This window comes from Phlebotomus papatasi, chromosome 3, assembly GCF_024763615.1.
Source record: "Phlebotomus papatasi isolate M1 chromosome 3, Ppap_2.1, whole genome shotgun sequence".
NCBI classification, from domain to species: domain Eukaryota; kingdom Metazoa; phylum Arthropoda; class Insecta; order Diptera; family Psychodidae; genus Phlebotomus; species Phlebotomus papatasi.
Genome location: NC_077224.1, coordinates 14,643,615 through 14,658,799, shown reverse-complemented (window position 1 = coordinate 14,658,799; position 15,185 = coordinate 14,643,615). Strand labels below are relative to the sequence as shown.

At 34.4% G+C, this 15,185-nt stretch overlaps 1 protein-coding gene across 1 annotated transcript; it reads right to left on the bottom strand.

Moving 5' to 3' along the window:
* Positions 1 to 2,975: 2,975 nt before the first annotated feature.
* Positions 2,976 to 4,004, bottom strand: LOC129807811 (uncharacterized; the record flags this gene model as incomplete). The annotated part of the gene is given in 1 exon segment (XM_055857310.1): positions 2,976 to 4,004. A coding segment is annotated over 1 exon segment (848 nt), but the record flags the coding sequence as incomplete, so codon positions are not given.
* Positions 4,005 to 15,185: the final 11,181 nt, after the last annotated feature.

Here is a 15,185-nt window from a genome sequence, read left to right as displayed (position 1 = left end):
AAAGAAATTCTCGACAAGGTAAACAATCACTAAAAAACATGGGATTCTTAAGAAAAATTGTTAATGCTAAGAGAAATTGTTCTGCATTATTTCATATTTTGATGAAAATATTTGATGTTATTCAATAAAAGCCCATTTCTTAATTAACTAAATTTTATTGTGATATCGCCCTTAATAAGATTTTCTAACAAATTAAATGAAAATCGGATGTGGCTAAAAGAGCTTACTATTTTCAGCTGTGTAAGTACTTTTGACCATTCATTTTCCCATACATTTTACACGTGGCGCACCTCGCTGATTTCAGTAAAAATAATCGTGACTTTTGACTGATTTTTACATCAAATAGAAAATGTGCAAAGAATTGTTTAAAATACTCTAATAATTACATAAAATTGGTGTTAAATAAGAATAGAACTTGTGCTGTGTATTTGTGAATGTTTTCGAGAGCTATTTTTTCTGTTATTTTATTAAATTCTATTGGAAACAAGTGGCCAAAAGTACTGAAACATGCATAGTTACATAAAATGCATTTTTCACTAAAATATCCAAAAAAAAAAATTGGGAATTCTCTTGGATTATTAGGAAGAAACGGCTTTAAGGTATCTTTGTACATTTAAATAAAGATTATAAAAATTACAAGCACATGAAACCTTAAAGTGGCCAAAAGTACTTACTCCACCCTACACAAAGTTGCATCTTTCATGCTGTCTCCTGAAAAATGGCCGAAAATTTGTTGGCCCCTTGTAATTTTCAAGGAGCGAATTTAATGCGGCGGTGCAAATGGCTTCAATTGTTTTAACTTTTGGGACACCGGCGTCCTACTCGTCCTTAAAGAGTTAAGCAATATTTTTTTTGTTTTTTAGCATTGTATAATCTCCAGAGTATGCAAAAACTAAAAATTCGTTGAAATTTCTGGAACAAAATTGGCCGAAATTGCAAGCTGGCCGAAATTTAGCAGAGTTACCCTGTGTTGGCTCACGTTAAGAATCTCACCAACAATAAGCTAATCTAGGCTTATTTTTTTAAGCTCATAAAAGTATTTGATTGATATAGGGGAAGTGTGCCAAATTTCGGCCAACTTCTAATTTCGGCCACTTTGAGTGTAATTTCGCCGATGCAAATAAATTAATTAAAATTATGTATGTAATCTTCGAATAGTCAATGAATTCATTTTGCTTTTAAATATTTATTCATTTTATAATGTATTTACACAAAGACCGCTAAATTTTAGGTATTAATTTGAACTTAAATTGCGTTGTAAAAACTCAGCGTGGAAAGAGTCTTACAAAAAATGTGACAGATTGATTGTGTTTTTAGCAGACTTGTGATTTGTGGTGAAGTGCAGAAGGTTTTCCTTCGGTGTTTTTCATGAAAATTGATTAGTTTTCATTAAAGATTGTTTCTGTTTATGTTAATAGTGAATCAATCTTTAAATTTCGGGTGAAATTTCCCAGCTGGATCCTGTATTTCGCGTAATGGCGTCTACACACTAGAAGCAATTTTTGCCAAAAATGGTCTTTTTAAAAAATTCTGACGTTTCAGCTTACAAGGATTGGGGAAATTTTCTTTAAAAAGGCATTTTTTAAAGAAATTTCTCCTAGTGTGTAGAGGCCATAAAAAAGTATATACTTTGTGAGCGTCTCTCCGGTAATGTAGTGTTGCCTATTCTGGCAACATCTTTTGCTTTCCTTAATTTCTTATTAATTTTGCGTTTTTTTTCAATTTCTGAGTTCTACAATCTCCAGAGAAAAAAACCATCGCTTCTATGAAAAAGATGATGTGGAAAAGGCATTGGAAGAGTCCAGGAAGGGCAAATTGCTACGGGAATCTGCGCGTAAATTTGAGATGCTACTATTCAGGTCTTCAGGACAAATTACATCGAAGATCTCAGGGCATGTCTGTCATATAAACGTATTAAACTGAATATTAAACTCGTTTCATTTGACGTTTTGAAATTTTCTATCCGTTCCATCACAAAAGGTGGTCAGAAAAAAGGTGGCCGGCATTTACACTCAAAGTGGCCGGAATATTGCCCAAAGCAATGTCCATATTTTTATTAATTTTTCAATATTTTAGCAAGTGATTTAAAGAAAACAAATATGATAAACTAGTTTTCAAGGTTCCACACAACCTTCCCGAAAAGGAAGCAATTTTCGGAGCTTATATGCAACTATGCCGAAATTTGGCACACTTAGGGCAAGTGTGCCAAATTTCGGCCAGCTTGCAATTTCGGCCACCTTTTTTGTTCCTCGAATTTCCATGAACTTTTAGATTTTACGTACTCTAGAGATTATACAATGCAAAATAATAACAAAAAATGTCTCTTCGACAAACAAGGTGACATGAAAAAGATATTGGAAGAATTCCCGAAGGGCAAGGAACTATGAGCATGAAGGTGGTCGAAATAGGGCACCAAAGCTATGTCTATATATTTATTCATTTTAAAATGTATTAAGAATGATTATAGAGTAAATGAAGACGGTAAACTCTTTACAAGGTTCCAAGCAACACTCTTTAAGAAGAAAGAATTAACTCTTTCCGGACCGTAGAATATGCTGCAAGCCAATTTCACCATTTTTTAATCAATAATATCTGCGCTCAGGAATTAATTGAGGTCCTACAAAAAATATTACATTTGGACATACTTATAGTTTGTAATCATCCACAAGAATCTGATTTTTATCAGTTCTGAATAATTAAAAAACATTGTTTTTCACGGAATATTCATATGCTGCTTTGGGTACTCAGAGTCCCAAAAGAGACGAAAGAGTAAAAAAAAATCAATTTGAATTTAAAATATTACATTTCAAACTTGATACTTTGACGCTTGCATGCAACTATGCCGAAATTTGGCACGCTTACCCTAATTTGATTTCAAGGCGTTAAAACTTTTATACTGGTATAAATGTTACTTGGGAGGGATTTTTAGTAGTTTTTTTTTAAAGGGGCATGGGCATTTATTTAGAATTATTCCTACCTGATTCCCACGGTAGTCCAGGTGAATGTGCCTCGGAGGTCTCGTGAGTCTGCCTGAACGTGTCCTGGCCGTTGGAACTGGCTCCTCCTCTGCACTCACCTGAATGCTCGGAGGCTTCTTCAGTGTCCCTTTGCGCCGTCCCACGCGTCCCCTTGTGGCCACCGGTCCAGCCAGAGCTTCCTCCCCGCCCCCAAGATTCACATCTCCCGGCCGGATGACACGATACAGAATCCGTCGTGGAGCCTGAGGCACCGGCTTGACTCTCCTCAGTTCCTCCTCGTAGTGCTGCGGCGTCATGATTCCTCCCCTGATTGTGTCAGCAATGATGATGTTCCTGGGCTCACAGTCCGGGAGGGTGGTGTGCCTTGGCTCACTGGGCCGGAAGACACCTGAATTGGCAATATTCGAAGACAGGATGGGCTTCAGATCTCCATTTTGCACCACAAACAGTCGCTTTGTGGCCGTTGACGCCTCCGCAGTCTTTGCAGTTGCCCCCGGAAGACTCTCAGTCGCCGGACGCTTCACTCCCTGCCCAGTCTTCTTCCGCAAATAGCATCGGACATCATCTGTGCGTTGAAGGATACTCCCAGACTCTCCCATCTTCACCACCAAACTTCCTGGTTGCGTCTTGAGCAGACTCACGCCGCCACTTTGGGCAGGATTGCGCCGGAATTTGCGTACATTGACCCGATTGACTGTCTTGATGTCTGTCAGGGGGATGAATTCTGGCTGTGTGGGGGCTGTGGTGGTTTTTGGAGGTCGAAAAGATAAGGAATTGGGCGCCAAAACGGCAAAACAATTCCTCGGATTGGATATCAAACAGTCCGATGAGAGTTCGTACATCATGTTCACAGCTGAATGTACAGCGACAGGATCAATCTTCACATTCACGAACCCTCTTGCACTTTTTGGGGCTTTTCCCGAGGACACAAAAAAGGGAAAACTATCACTTCACTTTCCCTTTTCACAGAGAGCAATTCACGGTGTCAGTGTCAATTTTCATGGAGTGCCTTGTGGTGAGTTCGGTGTCCCAAACAGTGGTGAATATCCATTTGAATTTGAATGACAACATGAAGTTAGCCAACAACCAGGTTCCCGCGACATTTTAAATCCCGCCAAAACCAACGGAAAACTGGCAAGAGCCAAAAAGAAAAAAAAAAAAGAAATAATAGCACAACCACAATTCCTCGAGGAAAATCTTTCCATTACCTGTGAAATCTGTGGCAGGAAAAATAAGCAATATGGCAATTATTCCCGTGAGAAGCAATTATTGCACTTTCATATTCAGTCTGTGGCTTTTTCTGCAATCTCACTGGATTTTTCCTGACCACAATGCACTTTTTTTTTAGTCAGATGGAAAATTTGTCTCCACGGAGGAAAGGTACACAGTTTCTATTTTTACCCAATACCCCAGAAAAATGCAAGTGAAGTAAATCCTGAAAAAGTGGGAGAAAATAGGAAAGAGAGAAAGTACAGAGTTGAAAATTCTATAGATTTTAATAAAATTTAAATTTTAAATAGGGATTAAAACACGCTTCAAGGGAGAGATATTAGGGTCGGAAGTGGTGTACAGCTGAAAATGAAGTGCTTGAAAGTTCTTGGAAGTGGGAGTGTCCGAAAATAAAGTCTTTTCTGTTTAATTCGAAAAGCTCGAAAAAGTTGGTTGACAATTTACATTTTACAAGTTCAGTTATGATAACAAAACGGAGTAAATAAAACTTAAATTTATTATAGCTTAATTTTTGTAGTAATTTTGCCGACGAAATATTCTGTTGAAGGTTATAAATTTATTCACAATATTTATTATTAATGAAAAATGTGTCTTTCATTGCAATATAATTTTCTTTAATTTTTACAGGAGTTTCAAATTCATACAGTTGTTCGCAAATAATGATATAAGGGAAGAGTACCCCGGATCGGAATGTTAAGAGATATGCTCCATATTTAGTTGAAAATATAATCCTCAAAACATTATTTAGTATTTTTATGTATGCTAATTGATACATTAGTGATCCCTTTAACTATTTTTGTGCTTTTGAATTTTTAATTTTCACAATAAATTAATAAAAAATATGTGTAATTGTAAACTTGCAATCTGTACCTTGGATCGTCAGGAATTTAATCAAGTGTTTCAGGAAAAATTGGTTTTATAAATTAAATTTGAGTTAATGCACTGTATTCTTGTGAGAGTTACATGGTAAAAAGTAGCTAATAATTTTTAAAAAAAATCATTTAATTTGGAGCAACAATGTGGTAATGACGATCCGAAGAACACTGCCGATCGCTGGTACTCTTCCCTTACCTATTTCAGTTGTCTTTGAATCATTTTCATGGCAATATTTCCAGTATTCGTGTGGAAGAAAATTTATGGATAACATTTGAAGATATTTTTAAGGTTGTGGAAAACAATAATTCAATCGTATTTCGCTATTTAGACAAGCTTGGATGCATTTAAAAGCTCGATACATGGGTGCCATATCTTTTAACTGAAAGGAATAAGGAGAAGTGTAGGAACTGTATTACGGGTTATTATGGTACTTTTTTCTGGTAATTTTTTAACCAAAGACCTTTGTATTCAATTCCGGAGTATAGGGTTTACCGGATCATGAGCTGTAGTTGAACGGGTACGAAGTCTTTGGGGTTAACGGCAATGAAGTAATAGCATGGTGGTGCATAGGGTTTTCACATTAACCTTAAAAAGATTTCACTTATCTGACCGCTATCCTGTCGCTTGATCTATTTTTCAGAGTAACTTAAGTAACTTTTTCAAAGGTGACAAGGAAGTTTTAGGCGATAAAAAATGATTACCTTTGTAAAGAATTATTTTTGATACGATATTTTTTTTGAAATGTATAAATAATATTTATGGATTACAGGCAGCTCATTTTCAAAAAAAAAAAAAAATTTTAAAAGCATATTTTTATCATTGCTCCCACCTGATTTTTCAAAGATACCTTTGTAAAAAAATTTTAACCGATACTGTATTTCGGAAGTACTGAATCAGTTGTTGCACTTGTACTTTTAGTATCTTAGAGACTTTCCAACACAGTTTCAATAAATTAGAAACTACAATACATTTTTTAGAGACTCTCTTTTCCAAAAGTAGTTTCACTAGTCTCTTAGAAAATCCATAGAAAGAAATTCTGTTGGTCGTAAAACACAGATAATATTAAAATACCATTAGTATGCAAGACAGTCTACCGCTAGAAATTCAAAATATAAGCAAAATATTAAAAAAATATACGTAAAAATAAATTTCTTGACAATTTTTTTAATTTTTTAATTAGATTTTTTATAATGTCGAATAAATTACTGATTCCTAAGTATGAGAAGTGCATGAAGTGTAAGAAGTGCTGGAAGTACTGCAAGTATTATAGCTTTTTCGGGAGTCTTCCGAAATGCTGGAAGTGTTACTGTGTTATCACACTTGCACATTAAAATATTAATATGATTCACATTAATTGTCGCTAGTGAGAGTCCAAATGTGTAATTTGTGTGTTTGAATCATTTTATATTCAAAATTTGATCTATTTGTTGATAAAAAGGTAGACTTGGCCCGCAAAATTTGATATAAATTAATTTATAGCATTAATGCGAAAAACTAATGCGATTTTCTCTTAAATTTTTTAATGTGAAAAATATTTATGCTTTAGGTAAATTTAAACTTATTTTTGCTGGCCAAGTCCACTTCTTTATCAATACGTACAAAAATCCCAAATATTAAGTGATTCAAAGACACAAATAACATATTTGGACGCTCACAAGCGACAATTAATGTGAATAACATTAAAATTTTAATGTGCAAGTGTGATAACACCGTAAAGGGCTCTTCCATAAAAATTGTGGAAGTGTCTGGAAGTGGTGTACACATTTTCAGCCTAATATCTCCCCCTTGACATGATTACTAGGCCTAAGGGTCTTTATAGACCTAAAGATTAGCCGAGAAACGGCTTTAATTTCCCAGAATTTGTTATGATCCTTGCTTTAGAATTTTGTTTGTTTAGAATTTAAGAAATTTAACCTCTATTGTGAATAAATTGCTGACCAAAAATTCCTCCTCATAGGACATTAACATATTCTGCCTTCTGCATCATAAGATTTCTCTTCATTTTCTGAGGTTAAGCTTAACATAACCTCAAACTCTTCAGGTTAATTGAATACATAGGAAACCAAATTGTTCATATGAGAAGTAAATAGAGGGATTCGAAAAATAACCTTTTAAAATAAAACTCAGCATATTAAATAGCATTAAAGTTCTATTCCATTAGATTGCCGAATTCTAACCTCAAAATAATTTATTCTATCGGCAACATTTAGGAACAAGACTGATTAAGAAGGTATCAAAACAAAAGACTAATTAAATAGGTTACAATTAAAGTTCCAAAGAGTGATTTTATTAGGAATGGATCCTATTTCGTTAAGACATAGCACCTGCATTTTCTTACAGGCAAGGATCGTTTTTTTAAGAACTTAGAAAAATTTTGTTGTCTAAAATACCATTCCTCTTTTTTAAGATAAAAATTTCTTTTAAAACTTAAAATAATTCATTCTAAAAGCATAATACTTGAACTAATTTAGGTTATTTATAAAATATAAAAAGAAATATTCTTTTGTCTTCAACTTTATAGAACTAATTATTTACTTGTTAAGGAAATTAAGTTTTAAATATCCATTTAAAAAACAACTATAGAAGCCCTTTAAAACTTCAGTGGTTTATAACTCTTTGTCAGCATCATCATCATAATTTTTAATAGCTTATTATGGCCGCGGGTCCATGACTTCCATTTTAGTAGCCCACGCTTCAGGAAGATGTTCGGGTTCGATCCCAAGGTATTCCAAGGTAAAATTCTGAATTGGATTCAGCCACTTTGTCCTAGGTCTACCTTGAGGCCGACACCTTTTCACAATGGCTTGCATAACTTTTCTGGGAATTTTTTCCTTATCATTTATCTACAAATTTTCAGATAGTGCCCAACAACTCTGTGATAGAGGATAAGTCAGATTGCTACACATTAACTGGGTTGTTGGGCTAAATAATCTACAATTTTGGGAAAATAGTGAAGCTCAGAGTGGTAGAGAGACTGTGAGAATGTGAAAATTAGCTCTTCATTTATTCCGGGTGGCGGTGGAGACTTTTCCCAAGCGCAGAATTTCCGGGAAAACTGAAAATAATGCCAACAGAGAAAGGACTTTAATTGAAACAAATGCAACCAAGCGCCGGCGGCTGCCACAAAATCTCTCCTATTCCTCCACTTTGTTGATTTGTGCATAAATTTATACTTCTATGTGGTCTTTTTCAATTGTTCTAATTTGTTTTGAATACCATTGTGAGATTTGAGATACTTTCGATGATTTACTGACTCCATATTTTCCCGCCATCGACAAGGGGTGAGGTTAGAAATAATTTTATATTGCTGAGTAGGGTTTCTTTTAATATAAAAAAAAAATGCTGTATACATGTAGTTTGTAGGGGATTTCAAGACCTTTCTAATGGTACCACATTTGTCGACAAGGTATAAGCCATTTGACAGATATTTAATAGTTTTCAACGAAAATATATAGTCTTTAAGAACTCCATATTAATTTTAACGATTGATGATATTCAGGCGCCATCTTTTGGTACTTTATACATTAAAAATAGTTAATTCATTCAGACGTTGGAGTTAAACAATCGGGAAAGGAAAGAATTTTCCCAGAAGATGGAAATCTCTTCTCATGAGATCCCCTTTCCTTTTGGAAGTGAATGTTTATTTACTCACATTTCATTTGCTAAAACCGCTAAAACCCTCACTAACATATCCCTTAATTTATTTTTGGGGAAATGAAAGAGAGCACTCCAAAAAGGGGAAAATTTGATACACATACACATTTAATAGCCAGAATTCCGTGGGAAAAAGGAAGAATTCTTCAGTGTATGTCATAATTGTTCCACAGAGGGAGGAATTACAGTTGGAAATTCAATTTTAATTAACCAGTGAAAACTATTTCCAATAGTATACCCCATTCCACGTTGGGTATCAAAATGAACACTCAATATCCATTTTAATGAGCACCGCTGGAGTGTCAGTTAATTAGGAGCCTTTTCCATGTTTCACACAATTTCAACTTCTGTCTTTTAGTTTAATTTAGACTATTAAATTTGTCTTTTCTGTTGCAGTTAATATGCTACAAAAAATCAATTTGATTTAGAGTTTATGACAGTGTGTCTCATTCAGATTGCAACATAATTTAAAAATTGTTTTTGCCTTAAGGTAAAATTTATGACACTTGCAATACATTTAATTACTCAGTGTTGTGATAAACATCTCAACAAAAACATTAAGTACTTAATAAGAATTTAATAAAGTTCTTAACTCAACGACTTAATTTTAAGGAATTGTAGAATATTCAAATAAATTTAAAAAAAAAATATGAAAGTGAGACTACAGTAGAGTCTCTCAAATCTGAATCTCTCAAATTCGAACGCCGTTTGGATTCAAAATGTCAATTGTGAGGTTATGTTAGAAAGTTCGTATATTTTTGGTAAACGAAAATCATATTTATGTGGTTCTTCCTGAATGTTTACATACATTATGGTCGTGTAAAATGAAAATGAAGTATGTTACCACTAAAACTTGCGAGAAAGTACTGGAATTTGATTCAAAGTACAATTTAATCTCACACAAATTTCGTTAGTTTTGAAAAAATCGTTCGAATTTGGGAGGTGAGAAATGTCAAAAATACCCCCCGAGCGTTCGAATTTAGGAGACTCTACTGTATAACAGGGTGAATTGTCGTCGTTTTGTTTCATCATCATTTTGTTTCGAATACTGTAAACAATATGGCATTGCTCAGTCTTACCACTAAGTACTTAATTAAGGCCACAGGTAGTGCATGGAATAGTAAACCTTTCTTGCGGCGCGAAATGCCGTAGAGAAAATGTCCTAATTCAAAAGCATTTCCAGACGCTTTAACTTTGACAGAAGATTCAACACTTTAAGTTCAATTTTTTTTCTGAAGAGAATTAGGGGAAACTGGGGTACCACCAAACTCGGGGTACCACCAAACACTAATTTTTATTTCTAAACTACTTGGACTATCTCGACCATTCCTTCAGTGGGCAAGCAACCCTTGCCTATAAATTCCTATAGGTCTTATCCTCTGAAGTGGAATATCCGATTAAAAAATCGGGGTGTTTGGTGGTGCCCCAGTTTCCCCTACATAAATTTGCTCCTTGAATCTTCTAGAATGTTACTGTTTTGTGAAAATTCTTTGAATATAATTCGAAAACTTCTTAAATACAAGAAAAACACACAAGTGCAAAATCCTACTATTAGAAACAAATTAATCCAAATTCAAACAAGGAAATTCTAATTGGAGACAAACAGTGTAAGTGAAACCGCGACGAAAGGCTTCCAAAACCTTGTTGAGTTGCTCTTGAGTGCAGGATTTGTTCTTATTCTTGGTTTTTTCTCCTTTCCCATATAAATCAATAAGAAAATCTCTCCAAAAAGAAATCATTTTTCTGGGATTTCCTATTCAAGCATTTGCAGACACTTCAGAAAAACCCTTTTTGTTCACGAAATAGGTAATTATTTCATTTGAAAATTTCACGTACTGTTAACAATATAGATTAGCACTTAATTTAATTAAAATTAGCCAGAAATATAACATAAATATTAAACAAAACGAATAAACAACAGTCACCTCATTGTGTTTTTCATTGGAAAACATGGTCGATCGATGAAAAATTCGATGGTGAAAAGGTACACTTTTAATTTTTCTGAGAAATTAACAAATTAAAATTTGTGAATATGAATGGTTTTTCGCTTTATTTGGAGCAAAATTAACTAAATAATGAAACTGTGGTATAGGAAATATATGAATATAATAATTTAGTACTGTATTTATCATGAAAACAATGACGTTTCCATTTGGGATAAAGAAAAATTTCCATTTGGAGCAGGTTTTGAATTAGCTTAATTTACCCGAGCGACAAAACTGCGAAGCAGATACCGTCGGGAAATACCAACCACCATATTGATTAGCAATCCGGAAGAATACGTTCTTCCGGATCAATAAATCATACAAAACAATCTAAGGGTTCATTAAGGTCTTTGTATGTCCATAAATAAGTAGTTTGTATTAAGGATATGAAAAGCATTGTTGTGCATGGAACTTTTCACGATGTTCAGGGAGGGAGGAAGAGAGTAAAGATTCGACCAGCTACTTTGAAGAGACTTCTATTCCTTTTCAGACTCTCCTATTTATTCACTCAAATCTCAAATTGGGCATGGCGGATGCGGTTGTTCTCGGGGAAAAAGGCCCACTTCTCGGTCGGCATCCACATTCTTAAAAAATGTGGGGTTATCTTCCGTAGAGCGAGGATTCCAAGTCCCTCCGTTTATTAAAAATGGGGTCTCTATCCGTAGTAGGTCAGAAGGAGGTATGACAGGTACAAAGGTCATGATGAAGGGTCAGCATCGGCATTAGTGGTAATGGAGATATTTCAGTTTTCACTATTTTCGCCAGGTGTCACTACAATAGCCTAAGAAATTTCTTAATTAAAGACGTAATAAGTACTTATTAAGGCCTTATTTTAAGCACTTGGAAAGTGCTCCTAATTTAGAACATTGTAAATGCCTTCAATTTTGTAGGATTAGGCTTGTAATACTTTACATTTTGTTAGCCGGATCAATAAAAAAAAGTTAACGAAAAAAGAATTTCAAAAACAGCTTAATTTCGTCTTTAGTGAACTTCAGCTTTGATTCACTGTCAGCTAAATAAAAGCGTTTTTTTAGCTTTTCCAGTATGTTTTTGCTGAATCAGTGATAACGAGTCTTTCAGACTTCGCACATACTCTGGCTTCAAATACTTCATATTTTTCCAATATTCCTTTAATGAATCTGACCAAAATTTTTCAAGAAATGTGTAACTTAAGACTGGCTATTAAAATATATTGCCACTAGGTTAGTTTCATTAAGGGAATATGAGAAAAATATGAAGTGTGCGAAGACTGAAAGACGAAATACTTCTCCTATTATTTGTTGGCTGTCTTTGAAGTGTTAATATAAATATTGAATCGGGCAACACTATATTGCTTCTGAAATATGATAACGGTAATTCCTAAACGATTCCTTATTTAATTATGAATATTTATATTTTATAAATTATGTAAAACGTGTAGAGGAAATTGCCCATGCTTCGCAATGACTATATTTTCGTATGTTACTCAATAAGTGTGACTCGTCGAATTTTAATAACTAGGCGAAAGTACCCAGTTTTAAAAATAAAGGGAAAAGTGCGCTACTTTCGGACGACTCAAGCTTCGGACAACTTAATTTTTTAAATTGTTCTTAAAGGATTTGGCCCATGGTTCTTTTCTGGAAATTTGAGGCAGTGGACTAGCTATTAAAATATAATATTATAATGGATGAAATTAATTAAAAACGTATTGGAAAATGTAAGTTGTTTGAAGCTTGAGCCGTCCGAAGGTAGCGTGCTTTCCCCTATTGCGGTGTCACCATTTATTCAGAAACATTGGAAAAATTACAAAGCTTGGGATCATACTTTCTCCTAAGACAATACAGTTTTGCCAGATAAAACATTTTACATACGTGCCTTACAACGTCTTAAATAGTCCCTAGTAAAAACTTGCAACTTTTTCATTGGAATCATCTTATACTACTCATATTGAGCAATAAACCGATTTTAATTATTTCTTTTCAGAGCATTTATTTAGCTCTAGGAGAGACCGGTGTGGAATTAGCCACGAACAGTATTAGGTAGTGGTACCTTATAGTTTTCTAGAAACTATTCTTTATTCTAAATATATACTTCCTTTCCTATTCATTGAAATATTTATCAGCCTCACACAAACATTTTTTGTACAAATTAAATGCAATGAAAAATTTCATTTGGTGGTTAATTCTACCCCGGTCTCCTCTACATTTCGTTTTATGCTTGCAGTTGGTCAAAAGTCGTTCTACAACGTCTTTAGCTTAAGACAAGACTTTTTAGAACCTTGAAAATTCATAAAACGCTCAGCAAGTCTAGTCTTTAACTAAATTTAAATGTGGCAAGTGGTATCCTCTGCAAATATCCTTGCAGGTTGTTTAAGAAATTCAGCAAACAAATGCATTTAATGCGACTTAAAGCCTGTGCATAAATATCTGGAATTCTCTTCTTAAGCGGATTTCTCCTTTCAAAATCTCCGTGCACGTAAGCAAATTGATCTATTTATATTTCCCACTTAAACTCTGTTAATTCAATTCTGCACAATCAACATTAAATTGGAGTGTATTAGTATCTCTCTGCTCCACAAATTCCCCGAAGATGGTGTCTAGAGGCTGTGTTGGCCTATTAAGAAGAAGAACTAAATATTTGCAGAGGAAGAGTATCAGCACTTCCAATGAAATTAATAGTTGGCATGTGTTGGAGAGTTTTTGGGAGATACAATCTCAACCATTTAATCCAATTGCATTCTCTGGTGCTTTTAAGCTAAACATTGATATTTTGGGCAGCAACTCTTTGTTCAGCATCTGTCCAAAGTCCCTTCAAAAAGGGAGGAATGAGATGTATGACAATTTGCAGGGAAAACATCTCTTCTCTCTCACCAGGATCTGACCAAGTGGACATGATAAATAGTTGCTAACGAGTTGTATTGTTGTCCCAGGAAGAATTGACGTGGTAATTGTATTGGGGATGTTCATGGCTGTTTTGTTGCTTCATAAATGTTTAAACATCCAGACTAAATCCATTCACAACCTCCTCATTCGTACTCCAATGCCCATTGTCACTACACCATGTGACCCCTTGACCCCCTTTATAACCGTGCAATTTTCATCCACAATAATCTCTTCTTCTGCACTTTTTGACTGGGACAGGAAAATTCGCAAAATTTGCATTTCATGTGCAACGGAAGGACTTTCTGCTGTAGCTGAATCCTCTGCACAAATTGCTTAGGATTGATTTAATCACCAGTAAATTGAGACGCAATTAAATAGTTAACCCGTATTAACACCTAATTGGAAGGTAATGTGCAATGATTTCTAATGCTCAGCTTTTAATAAGCTTATTGGTAATCAATTGGCGATTGATTTGGAATTAGGACATTGCCGAATATCAAGTCGCTTCACTAATTAAAAATAAAGAAAATAATGTTAGTTTGAAATTAGATTAACCCTTTAAGAACGAGTGGGACACCAATGTCCCAAAAACAAAAACAATTAGGCTATTTACACCGCTGTTTAGGATTGATACTGAACTGTCCCAAAATCTAATTTCGGGACAGTTTAGTCTCAATCTAATGCAGTGGTATGGCCTCAATGAAACCGTTTAAATGGTCGCCCCTGATTGAGACTAAATTGTCCCAAATTCCTATTTTGCCAGTGTCCCAGTCGTCCTTAAAGGATAAACGCACGAGATATGAAAAAGATTTCGGAAGAATTCCGAATGGGCAAAAATCTATGACAATCAACGTGGCCGAAATATTACCCAAATGTTTACATTTTTATTCATTTTTTGAAAAGTGATGAAAAATCCATTTGATGGAAAAAGTTAATTTTTAAATTTTAAAGTTTAATTTTAAGTTAAAGTTAAATTTTAAAATTTTTCATTTGTTTTGAATTTCTCAATGGTTTTTTTTTGATTTATAGAAAGTTATTTCGTCCTCTAAATTGTCTAAAAAATTAGTTTTTATTTTTTTGACACCTGTATCCCATTCGTCCTTTAAGGGGCAATCTTAAAATTTTATTATTGACTTAAGGGAAAGCTTTAAATTTCAGGGGAAGCAACGATTTATTCTTTTAATTTTTTCTACCATTCTGAAAATAGGTCTCACATCGAATTTTTAATAATTTTTACTGCTCGAACTCAGAAAGAGGGCAGTATAATCACTTTTCATTGTTCAGTTCAAATTATCGCCGTACGGAGCTTAAACGGTAAAAGATATTGACTTCCGGTCTTCGGTGACCCCACTTGAGAAAAATCCTCTAACGAGTCCTTTTCCTAAAACTACCTCCCACCTTCTCCAACTGTTCCAAAACCATGTTTTTTTTGGTATATCTCAAATTTGGCCCTAGCAATTTTATTTATTTTCGGATATATATAACTAGTTATTCTTCTTCTTCTCTTTATTTAACGGGACGTCATTCATTGGATGGTTTCCCGATATAATTAGTTCTGGTGGACGTTTCGTCCATAGACACTTATGACAGGAAAATTTGCC